Below are 13166 nucleotides of genomic sequence, written 5' to 3'. Positions count from 1 at the left end.
TTTTAGGCATGTACGTGCATGTACCTGACATGACTTTCAAGCTATGGGGCCAAGATTTGAACCTGAGACAGTCATGCAGGATTTGATTCCCTTAATTACTAGGTTAGAGGGTTGATTCCTCAATTTGGATAATTTTATATCATAAAGTATACATTTAAATACTACAAATAGATTACTAGGATTATCACAATTAAGGAATTTTTGAAAAATGAATGTTATAAAAAAACTACAGATTTTGAACATTTTTCCACCAAAATAATTTTGTACTTTAATTCCATTTTTCCATGAACCTCATATTTTCATCTGCCTACAGGTGACAATTCTATTTTTATGATTCAATGAATATACCGATTTAAAGCAAATTGACAGTTAGGATTTCACCTATAACATCTCACTGTTAATTATTTTGCAGGAAACAGTTTGCCTGGGCCAGCAGGTGGTGTGGAGGTTAAGGTGCTGGATCCCACATGGCTGGCTGTGTGGTTAGAGTCCGGGATCCGGCAGCCTGAAACTCATGCTGTGTGTGTGTGTGTGTGTGTGTGTGTGTGTGTGTGTGTGTGCGCGCGCATGTGCGTGTGCCCTATGCATGCCCAAAATCCTGAGAAAAGAATGGAGGAGGAGGAATTGTGGAATTGTGGCGTAGTCATTCCCCCTGGGGGTGGCCTTTCTGTCTCTCCATTTCTCTCTGTCTCTCCAGTGAGCACACACACCCTATAGCAAAACTCTCAAAGAAAATAGTTTGCTTAGGAAAAAAAGCACCAGCAATGGGTACTGTATGTGTCTGTATGCTTCTACTAACCATTAACATTGTCGTGTCATGTCATCTGTCTGGACTTCTTTTGCCTCATTTTGCTTAAAAAACATGTAGGCCTTTATGTGTTTTCTCATTGGGATATGCTGCTATTTACATAACTGACAATAGCATGTAGTGGTTTGTCATGATAACCTTAACAGGCACTGACCAGAATTGTACTATCAGGGGCTATTGAAGGACAGCATCTACACATTTGGCAATGATTGAATTTCCAGGAGGACACTGACTAAGGTCACAATAATGCAGTCACAAAATCACAAAGAGAGCTATATCTTTGTCTTCTTTTTCTACATAGAGAAGATAGCTTGGATTCATTTGAAAACACTGGAATCGAAGATGTCCATTGTACTGTTTGTTTAAAGTTTCATAAAACTAAATAGAAATCCAAGAAAGTTAAGCAGATTCTGAGTTAAGTTGGTATTTGAATTTAAAAGTCTATTCAAGAACAACAAAACAAAACCCCTGAAGTTCCTACATCTTACCTTGCAGCCTCTGCATCACGTTGGCAATGTCCCGAGGAGACCGTGAGGCTGCTCTGGAGGTTGCCATGGTCCCTCCTGTAGCATAAAACCAGCCCCTGAGACTTCACCTGAGGCAGTGCAGGACTATGCCACTCTACAAAACATCCTCAGGCTCCTCTAGAGCTATTGAGTCTGAGTGAATGCCAGGCACTTGCAACAGCAGGGAGGAGACAGCAATCCCAATGATCGAACCACTTCTTACTGTAAGACAGTTCTCGGAAAGGAAACAAGAACCTGTAAAACAAACAAGAAATGTCCAATATAAAAGTCAAATCTACACAGGTCATCATAATGCTCAAAGGAAAACTCTTCCTATTCAATTTGAACACCTAACTAATGTGAAAAACACTGACAAACTATAACGTACTGTGTGAATGTTAGTGATTCCTGTATTTAATAAAATAGATACATAAATGAGACTTACAAAATAACATTGGCTGCTTAAAGGAGAAATGTTCATTTTTATTCCATGCTTTCCTTTTTTTTAAGGAATTATTTTTATTTAATTTTATTTATGCATTCATTTATTTTAATTTGACCAGAGAGAGACAGAGATAGACAGAGAGAGAGAGAGAGAGAGAGAGCAAGCCACCAGGCCCAGGACTTGAACTGTGGTTGGCCACGTGGGAGTGTCCCACACCTTAATCACCACACCACCTGCTAGTCCCCTCCATGCTTTCTTTTTTATTTTAATTTTGAAGTTTATTTCTTTCATGAGAATGGCAGACAGAGAAATGGGCAACCTCAATAGGGTTTCAGATTGCAATAACCCCAACTGCCTTCCCAGCCAGAAGGGTAATAGACAGTCTGCAAGGGTGTAGAGGCTGACTAAAGAACCAAAACCCGAGATCTACCCTATGGATCCAGCATCACTTCCATAGCACTTCACCACCGCACCATTGACCTGGCCTTCTGTGTTTTCTTTTTAAATTTAAATTTCCTCCTTTGATCTATGAAAGCATTCTATGAATCTATGAAAGTACTCAAAACACTAAGTTCTACTTCTCAGTAGGCCCCGATTCTCTTTGCTGTGCTATTTTACCTGCTCTGCATACACATTTTGCTCCATTTTGTTATACACTTTCCAGGAATAAGATCAAATCCTAGCTTCTAATAGCACATTGATGAATTAAAAGAGTAAAATATGCAAAAACTATTTCACTCTAAAAATTTGAGTTTCACAATAAGTTTAGAAGTCAAAATGGGTCCCTATAGAGAAAGATTCCAAAGTAAGATGGAGAAAGGGTGGGCTAAAAAGAAAAGACATTTTCCTCCTAACCACTCCCTGAATTCTCTGGTTGGGCAAGTGAAATTGACCACTCTGGATTGAGAGGTTAAAAAAAATAGAAGGGTTATGGATGACATCTTGATATTGAGAAATATACTTTGAATAATAATTTCCTTCTCTAGGGTTAGCTGAGGAAAAGTCTTTCCATGAACAGGATAATTAGAAAGAAGGGGGGTGGTGAATTACACACCCAGAAAAAGAGACTTAACCAAGGGGCCATATCGAGGAGGCCCATGTGAGAGTGAGACTTCATTACAATTCACACTACATCTCTGTATTATGATGAGAAAGATGCAAAAAAAAAAAAGAGAGAGAGAGAGAGAGGGAGAGAAAGAAGTTTGGAAGTCAAAGCTCTAGAGAAAACACAGCATATTAATATAGCCTGGCCAATCTGCCAGAAGGTAATGGGAGTCTATGTGTGTCGTAAAAAACTATATTATAACCTGAATATATGGGCCATGAAAAGGTATTTTTTATGAAGGATTGGTTGGGTAATCAAGCAAAATTACAAGGCACAGTTGATTATAAAGTGGCATTACTAACATTAGTATATATTGGTATTTAGTCAGAATGCATAAATGCAAACAAAGCTGATAAGATCATTTCTAGATAGCCATCCACAAAAAAAAATTTAAAAAAGAGATGCAAAGTTTACACACTGTTACTGTCTGTATTGAAAAAAGTTTCAAAAGAATGTACTGGAGCAAGAAGGCGTCACTACCTGCTCACTTAGCATGTTAGGGACAGAGATGTGGAAAACAGCATTAATTGGTAATTGGTAAGAAGATAGAAACAAACTTCTCTCAGACTCTTGAAAGGTATTTACTAGAGGTAGGACCCAATTCTTGGCATCTTCTTGGCTACAGAGGCACCTCTCAAAGAGATTCTCAGAGGAGAAGTAATTACTTGTGGCTGGGCTGTTGCACATTAATACCCACTTTAATAGCCCTGCTGGAATCATGTGCCCGTTAGCAGTCTATATCTCCTTGGGGAAAATATTACACCTGCCCACACACAAAGCCACCTTCGCTTTGGAGACTAATAGCAAGAAGTGCCTAAGGGACCTTTCTCTCTCTTTTTTTTGGAGAGGTTTTTTTTTTTCACTATAGGGCGCGTGTGCTCGCCAGACAGACAGAGAGAGACAGAGAGACAGAAAGTGAGAAATCACCCCCCGGGGGGATGGTCATGCCGCAATCCCTTCTCCTCCATTCTCCTCTTGGGATTTTGGGCATGCACACACACGCACCCGGCGTGAGTTTTAAGCCACCGGGTCCAGGACGCGAACCGCGGTTGACTACGTGGGAGTCCAGCGACATAGCCATTACACTAACTGCTGGTTCCCCCTAAGGGACCTTATAAATGACTCCTCTATGCTGTTAAAAAGTTAGGTTCTCTGAACACAAGAATATAACGTTTTAAATCTATCAATCTCTGTATCTATGTACCAATCTTTCTATGTATCTGCATATACATTAAGTAGAGAGGAGGAACGAAGCCCACTAAAATCCAGTCACCCCATTCAGGCCCTGCTCTGCTCTAGAGTTCACAGATGGCTGACCTGGCCCCGCCTTCAGTCAAGGCTTATGGAATTAAAAGGGATTTCTCTATGTCATTGCCTCACAAATCACCCTGCATCTACCCTCTTCTACTTCACATTCATGTCACACAACGGAATAATCCTGAAATCCCCCATTCTCTCTCTGTCTCTCACCACATTAAGCTCAGAATTTCCCTGCTTGTACTTGGTATGTACCCAGCCTGCACACAGCATAAGTATTACGTTGTTCACACATTTTTGCATAGACAAACGCTAAAAAATGATACGTCATGACTTTCCAGACAACCCAATACTACATTCTGCGGAGGGCTTGAGCTGAATGCTGAGCTTACTAAGAGAGGAATATAACCCAGGCCGTTTTTTGTTTGTTTGTTTGTTTGTTTTTAGGGCCTTTTTTTCTGTTCTCTCAGGACAGAGTGGAGCATACAGCATAGAAATGGTACTAACAAGTGGCTGGGAGAAGTGCAAGTGCCAGGACAGAAAGGTACAGAGGATGGAGGCTAAGCCAATTTCAAGGTTTGGGAAAATCATCCTGAAAAAAGCTAATACCTAACCTGAGTCTTGCTAAAGGAATTAGAATAAGCCAGGTGAAAGATATGAAAGGCATAGTCCAGGCAAAGGGAATAGCTTGAGCAAAGGCATGGATATGGAAAACATGATTCTTACGTGGAACTATCAACGGTTTGATACCAGATGACATTCTGAGCCCAAACTAGCCACGTGGTGGAGGATCCTATGTGCTATGACCAGAAGCTAGGTCTTGGTTTTCTCCAGAAGATAACAGAAAATAAGGAGAAATTTTAGGCTGGAAGTGAAAAGGTATCATTTAGGTTATTCTAGCTACAGTTTTCAAGAATGTATTTAAGGAAGTCCATACTGGAAGACCTATAAAGATGGACTAGAAAAGTATCTCAAAAATCCTGGCAGACATGATAAAACGCTAGAATATGACATAGAAAGCAGAGTGGTAGGAGGGTAAATCCAGTGGAACTTTTTCTGTTGTTTTCTCTTTCTTTGTAGGAAGATTTTTGCTATAGAGCGTGTGTGCTCATCCAAGAGATAGAAAGAGACAGAGAGATATAAAGTGAGAAATCCCCCCCTCCCCCAGGAGTGACAATCCCTGCATCTCTTCTCCATTCTCCTCTCAGGATTTTGAGCACACACACACACACACACATGCGCCTGGCATGAGTGTTAAGCTGCTAGGTCCGGGACTCGAACAGTAGTTGACTAAGTGCGAGTCCAGTGAAGTAACCATTAAGCCATATGCTGGTCCCCAAGGAACTTTTAGGAAGCTAAATCAGTGATACTTAGAATTAGGAATTGGCAGCTTGAAAAACACACTGGATGCATGTGTGCACGTGCCAAAAATCCCGAGGGGAGAATGGTGGAGGGTGGCGACTTCCCAGTGTTGAAAAGGAAGACAGAGGAGTGAGTCTCAGATGACTCTCAGAGTTTGTGGTGCCATTCACTGAGCTCAACAGAAGGGAGGTGACACAGGTGTTTCTTCCTCATACTCCTCATTTCATACCGTCCTGTGGGGCAATTTCTTCAAATCCCCTTCACATCACTGCCCTGTGAAACATTGCCCGCTGAACAAATGCAAAGCATGATTAAGTATACAACCTAGGACTCACCTCCCGCTTGAAGCCACCCCCAAACACACCAGCACAACTTCAGCATTATCTTCTTTGATTCTTCAAGCACTAACCACCTGTGCAATGATAGCAACCTTTGTGCTCCCTATTGGGCTCTCTGTGAGACTTCTCACTCTTCACTGTCATAGAGACTATAATTCTTATTGCTTTAACATCTCACCTACTGATACCAAGAGTATCTCTGAGTACATCCTAGACCCTTGCTACATACTTTGGTTTCATTGAATCAAGTTCATAGAAAATTTTACTTGTATGAGACAACCCCCCCCGGGGGGGGGGACACCCTTCCCACTGCAAATGAACTTGGTGCAACATCCTTCCTTTTTTAGACATAAGATAAAACTTTTTGCTTTCATCATCCATGTATACACATATTTCCTATATTGAGAAATTTTTTTTCTTGCCTTTTACTGGTAATTTAACTTAGTATCACATGATTTGATAAGAAATCACAAATTAATAAAAAATAATATTAAAAGGAGACTAGGATTAGGAAATAAGTTTTAGGCTTAGCTTTGTCCCAGCTATTTGAGTGGCTTGAGCTGGTTCTATGTATAGAGATCCTCAACAATCTCCTGTCAGAAACAGTGTGATACCAGGAAATGTTTAGACTCTAGACTAAGAAAGATCTAGAGCTGAATCTTAATTTTGCTTCTTATTGTCACGTGACTTTAAGAATGGTAACATTTTCTAAGTGGTTGTTTCTTCATCTATACAATGAAGTAAATTTGTTAAATTAGGCTTAATATTATTTTTCTTAAAGTTGGGGACCAGCAGTTAGCGTAATGGCTATGTCGCTGGATTCCCACGTAGTCGACCGCGGTTCGTGTCCCGGACCCGGTGGCTTAAAACTCACGCTGGGCGCGTGTGCGTGCGTGCCCAAGATCCCGAGAGGAGAATGGAGGAGAAGGGATTGCGGCGTGACCATCCCCCCTGGGGGGTGATTTCTCGCTTTCTGTCTCTATGTCTCTCTCTGTCTGTCTGGCGAATGCACGCGCCCTACAGTGAAAATCTCTCTCAAAAAAAAAAAAAGTGAAATTTGAGAAGATAAATGTGTAATGTTTCTAGTAGATTGTTTGCATATCATACAGCTACAGCAGATAACTAGTTTTCATTTTCCTTTGCCTGGCCTCAGTTTCTCTTTCTGTGATATGACAGATGGCCTTAAAATGGAGAGCTATTCCTGAGTGAGCTTGTCATTTTCAAATCAGTGGCAGCACAAGTGATAGTTAAGACAAATCCTGGAGCAAGGCCATGAGATCCTTGAACTGACTGATTACTCAGCAGTTTTGGTTGTGGACAAGACCTAGAGAACCAGAACACCAGAGGATGATCCTGAAGCATCAATGAGTTTACTCTTCCCAGGGTCATTAAAAGAGTTTGGAATAAGTACAAGATGTCATGGGTGGGATTGAGAGAATGAGGGTGAGCTAGGCATTGGAACAGAAAGGGAGAATGAGGTAGACACTGATGGACGGTCTGCACCATCTCCAGATCTTTTCAGGGGAAGGAACTAAGTTTACAATGCAGCTAAATATATCCACTATATGTAGCAGAGAGTTAAGATTTCTATTGTTTTTATTTCACAGCAAATAAGCATTCAGAAACTGTTTGTAAAGGACAGTGACTGAGTAAATAGCAGTGAATAGGACAGGTAAGCCTCTCTTCGAGCTTATGTACCAGAGGGGGAGATGACGGAACAACAGAACAACAAATACAGTGAGTGCTGTAATGGAGAGATCCAGATGGAACACCCAACCAGCCACCATCTGCAGCATCCACTGTGCAGGATGCAGAGGGAATTTATAACGATCTGTTATTTGGGGTTCTGCTGGCTGGATGGCATGCTCTCCTGGACATTAATACTGTGAAAAACACAGTTGTAAGATATCAAAACTCAGTTTTCCATGTCTCTAAGCCTAATGGATAATTGAGTACTAAAGCAGTTTCTTGTTTATGTTACTCAAAGGGATACATTACAAAAGGCACTTCAGGAAAACCACTACTAAGCCTCAAGATTCTATCTTAAAGCAAGACAATGAAATTTTTTCTTGGCAAAAGCCAGAAATGGCATGGCTCATTTCAAACTAAAAAATGAACTGAGACCATAAACATGTACACAGAGTCACAGCTGTATGAAATAGAGATATTAATTCATTAAATGTCTAAACATGCACAAGAATAAGACCAATACTCAAATTCGCTATTAAACAAAAAAATGTAAAACCCATGAAATTACAATGCTTCCTTCACTAAGTCTTTCGATGGAGTAAGTTCACATAAACACCTACATATAAATTTAATCATTTTTCTCTATCCTCTTAGCAATGACTCTTATTAATAAACACTAATATGGCTAAAAGGAAGGGAAGAAGGGGGATATCCTGAGTTAATATACATATATCCCTATGTGTGCAGGTTGTCAGTGAATAATGGTGTTCATGATTCATTGCTACGCATTTTACAGGGTAACCATAAGAAATGATCCTTTCCCTAGAAGAAGAAGAATATGAACAAGTTATCAAAAGACAAAGTATAGAGCAGAACAGAATGAAAGATATTAAGTATCATGATTCATTTTTTTCTTTTCTTTTTGGTAAGCCTGAAATAGGAATTATATCCAAAGATATCTGCTACCTTTATTCCATACTTTGCTAAAGTATATATTGCACTCCATGTCAAACATTAATTCACATTAGATTAGACCTCAAGGAAGGGCATATTTAAGAGGAGGAGAAACACAGACTTGGCAGCGGAGTCTTGGGCCCTGCATGCCTGTCACATTCAGACCACAGGGTGTGGCTACAGTAGCGAGTGCTGTGGCTGTAAAAATGCCACAACTATGCCCAGTTACAGGCTGCTTCCATCCTGTTAGTCACATCTTTCAATTTGCAAAAGCTGTCTGTGCTGCATACTTATCAGAGAAAGACCCCAGTGAAGCACCACGCCATTCCTTGGAAAATGTTAAATAGTAAGCTAGCTTTTCCCAATCCCCACTCCCTGGCAGGAAGCAATCAAGTGAAAAGAATTCTTATAAGGGATCAATGAGGACTGAAGCAGAGCAGTTTATGAAAAATCATTAGTTAAGAAAGATAAAAGTGAGGATACGATGTAAGAGCTGAGTAAATATTTTTCAAATGCTAGTAATATTATTATCTGGGTCAGTCTGAAGATGTTTCCTTATCTTCAACATGAAACATATTAAGTTAGCATTGATATGGCACAGTTTGTTCTAAATCTGACACAAAGTAATGAAAAGACTCAAAAATACAAAAAAAACACATATAAGCATTTTTATTTCACTGTTAGGAACTTTAAAAAATCCATACTATTACTCCTTTTTTTTTTTTACCTTTTATCCTGGAGAATAAAAGGCCTCTTAAAGGACAACCTTCATGACTCATGACTCAATCAGCATTTTATGCAAATGTAGGTCATATTAACAACCTTTGCTTGACTGAAAGTTGCTATACTTTCTCTTTCATAGGTCTAGTTGCTATATACAAATTCTGTCTTCAGAAAAGTAGATCTCAGATCAGACAAAAATATATGGGCAATTTAAAAAGAGAAAAAGAATTCATTTTGAACTTTCTTAACATTCACAGCAAAATTGCAGATGCATACAAGTTTTCCACCCCAGACTGAAAAGCTGAGAAATGAACATTCCAGGATGCTAAGGTTCACAGCTGTTCATTTCTCTCAGAAGAGGGCCTGATCGTCCAGTCTTGAAACCCTGTTATCTCAGTCAGCACACCCAACCTCCTTTCTCAAGGGGCTTTCCTTCCTGTGCGGCTGAGGGCTTCTTCATTTTGCACCGTATTCCTGCCCTTTGCAATGCACCTGCCCCTGTGAACCACCATTTCCCAGAACTCCTAGAGCGGAGATGTAAAATCTCTGAGCCCCGTCTTTCTGGGGAGGAGATGAAAGTTATTTTGCCCTCTAGTGTAGCTCTGCCTAGAAGCAACTGCACCATGACAGCGCGGGAGGAGTCTGCGGCGCCAGGCCTCCCAGCGTCCTCAAGCCTTCTCTGTGCTACCGATTTGCCCTCCCCTAGGCCTTCCTAAAATAGTCGGGGTGGAGGAAGGGAGGCTCCTAGAATGTGTTCAACGCCCTAATCTCCCATCTGATAGTATCAACAGTACCGACCGTCACAATCGGAGGGTGGCTGTCTTTTGGTTCTGCATCACTGGAGCCCAGGGGATGTGCCACAGCGGAAATGACAGCTCAGAGCGGGGATATTAATAGGGATATCTACGTACGAGTTGCACACAGGCTCTCCGAGCTCCTGATTTCCTTACCCACGAGTAGCACACACGTACACATCACGGCCGCCGACACCTTCTCCCTCCCATCCAGTACGCAGAGCCTCAGCGTGCAAGCACAAACTTGCCTGCAATTTCTCTGCGATTTGTTCGCCTTGCGACTCTCTCTCCTCTCTCTGTATGTCTCTCTGTCTCTGTGCTGGCTCTTACCTACTCTCTTGGCCTCGTTCAGGTTGTCAGCTGCAAAGGCGAGCAAGCAACCGCCTCCTGCCGGCTTGCTGCGCCGGAGCTCGGCGGGACCGCCAGTGTGCGCTGCTGTCCGCCCGCGAGCCCTGTCGCCGGGGCTCGGGGCTCAGGCTCGCGCGCGGTCCGTAGGGCTGCAGGGCGCCTGGCCGCCCTGGTTACGGAGGACAACACTCCCAGCCCGGCTCGCTCGCCGGGTCTGGTTCGCACACACTCCTCTTGCGCCCGGCAGCTCCGAGGCTCTCCCCTCCCTCCGCGATCGGTTCCTCCTCCCCGCTGCACTCTGGGGGGTTAGGCCTCCCCCTTCTCCCGCCCCCCGCAGCTGATGCTTCTGAAGGAAAGGAAGGTCCACCAGGCGGGTCAGCCTCTGGGCAGGGGCCCAGCCCAACCCCTGGCCCGCCACACCCCCTCCCTGCCCGGTCCCCAGCGCCCCGCGCCATTCCAGAATGCGCGGTCCCTGGACAAGCTGGGGACGGGGACCTGCCGGCCGGCTCGCAGACTGCCCTTACCTCCTGGAGATGCCTGGCCTCCGGCGCTCCTCTGCAGCTGTCGAGCCTTTGCACCCGGTCCACCACCCGGGATTGCGGTGGGAAGGAAATGACCAGCCGCGCCGGGACCTGCTGCCTGCGGTAGCCGGAGCCGCTAACTTTTGCCCAAGGTTTCTGCCGCCAGGTTGACCTGTATGAGCAGAGCCGGTCTCAAGAAGGGTTGGGAGGTTCCCTGATGGGCCCAGGAAGGACGTGATGCAGCGCCAGGAACGCGCACCGCTGGCTCCTTTCTAATCAACTTCCACGAGGCTCCTAACAGCTGACCTTTTGACTGCCAAATGAACAGCAAGTAACTTCATTTGAGGGATAGTGGTCAGGCTTTACGCATTTTTGTTTCTGTTGTTTATGAAGCTTTGATTTCTTGAGAAGGCATTTTGGCATCTTAATCGTATTAAGTCTTGATTGTTTTATTCAGATGTTGACAATGAACACCTTAACTTCTCCAGTCGCACCCTATCCGTCCTGGTGTGCCTTTTATCACAAGACTTTCTTAGGGGGCAGAACCGACCCTGGTGTTGCCTAGTAGCTTCCGGCAGAATTAATTCTGTTGTGGTTTTATGGTTTCCAAGCAAAGTCAAACACAGTCTCTCTTCACCAACAACGAGGTCGGAGTCCAACAGGATTATTGCTAAACTAATTGAAGCTATGTTGCAAGAATCTTAAAAATAATAACTATCCCCTGGAATCTTCGATCTGAACAAAATATTTCTTCATGTTCTGAAATTGCTGAATATAAGAACCTGTTCATAAAGTAGATGAAGTTTCTCTTTGCCTCCTGCTCGCCCCTCATCTGCTGCCAAAATGATCAGTACTTAGTTTTCTATTTTCTCCTAATTCTCTTTCTTCTGGGTCCTATCAAAGTAATAACATCTGAAATTAATCTGGTTAAAACAACAACAACAACAAAAGTCTGTGGTATTTGCTTTCCCTGTGTTTACACCTTTATTTTATTTTTTATATATTAAAAAAAATCTGCTATAGGGCTCATGGACTCACTGGAGAGAGACAGAAACAGAAAGGGAGGAAGGGAGAGAGAGAGAGTGAGAAAGCATCCTCTCAGGGAAGATGGCCACATCATCATCCTTTCTCCTCCATTTTCCTCTTGGGATTTTGAGCATGCATGCACATGTGCCCAGCGTGTTGTCCAAGTTGCTGGGGCTGAGATTAGAACCATGTAGTCAGCCGTGTGGGTCCAGTCACCTTAACCACCATGCCACAGGTTCGCCCTGTGTTTACACTTTTAGAGATCAAAGAATGAATCTTATGGCAGAACTTGATCCATGAGAATGCTGAGCCTGGAGGAGGGGGTGTTTCAAATCAATGCATTTCTGCCTCTAAGGGTAATGCCCATCATGGGTGCCCTGAGCTCCTTTAGAGAAGCCTCCAGTATCTGATCATTCTAGGTCAGCACTTTCTCCCCAGTGGCCATCAGTCTAGACTCCAGGCCTACCACAGGAGGAAAGGCTCCAATTGTCTCAGGTGTACTTCTCAGTCCCTACTGCCATATAACCAAGACAGAGTGAGAGATAGTCACAGACTTGGTAGTCCATGTGTTACACAGCTGTTTTATGAGGTTGACTCACCAGAGAAGTGAGCCACTTAGTACATAGGCCTGAAACAGTGCCCCCTCCAACTAAACGTCCTTCACTAGGTTTAACCTCTGTTCTCTCAAGCTCAGACAGGCAGTAGCACAGGAAGGGCTGGTTGGCTTTGGTTCCCTGTTGTGTTTGAACTTCCAGTCTCAGCTCAACTTTACCCTTCTCCATAGAAAAGCTAAACACATTTATACTCTTCAAAAGGGCTTTTTTCCCCCAAAATATCCTTGCAAAGGGTTATAGCACCATTTATTCAACAACCAAATTGTTTGAACAAACACCTACCATATTACAAATACTGTCCTAAAAATGAGTGTTGTGTTAAGTAAAGTCTGACCTGGTTTTTACCAGCACAGAGCATACAATATAATCATGGAGAGACATGTACTCATTCATCAAAGAACCACATGAGTACCTATAAAACTTCATTCTTTAAGAAAAGGCAAATGTTATGAGAGTTTCAATGGGGGTTAATCTGTTTCACAGATGAGAAAGACTTTGCTAAGGAAAGTGACATTTGAACCGTGATCTGCAGAGAAAATGGTATTAAGTTTGGTGAAAGGGGGTAGGGTGGGGGTCTTAAAAGTCCTCCAGACAGGGGCATAGCATGTGCACAGGCACTATGGAATGAAAGTGCACTGTGCCTTTGAAAAACTGAGGCCTGATATACCTGTACAAG

The 13166-nt window shown here is 42.9% G+C and overlaps 1 protein-coding gene across 1 annotated transcript in view; it reads right to left on the bottom strand.

Moving 5' to 3' along the window:
* The window catches only part of SYNE1 (spectrin repeat containing nuclear envelope protein 1), a 596966-nt gene extending 585510 nt beyond the window's left edge, over positions 1 to 11456 (bottom strand). Inside the window, exons 1-2 of the mRNA XM_027769865.1 lie at positions 10854 to 11456; positions 1297 to 1569 (exon numbers count right to left, since the gene is read on the bottom strand). Of these exons, the coding sequence (XP_027625666.1) occupies positions 1297 to 1363 (67 nt within the window). The 5' untranslated portion in view covers positions 1364 to 1569; positions 10854 to 11456. The remainder of the gene's footprint in view (positions 1 to 1296; positions 1570 to 10853) is intronic.
* Positions 11457 to 13166: the final 1710 nt, after the last annotated feature.

This window comes from Tupaia chinensis, unplaced genomic scaffold, assembly GCF_000334495.1.
Source record: "Tupaia chinensis unplaced genomic scaffold, TupChi_1.0 Scaffold000014_1, whole genome shotgun sequence".
NCBI classification, from domain to species: Eukaryota; Metazoa; Chordata; class Mammalia; order Scandentia; family Tupaiidae; genus Tupaia; species Tupaia belangeri.
This window is presented reverse-complemented; position numbering and strand designations above follow the sequence as displayed.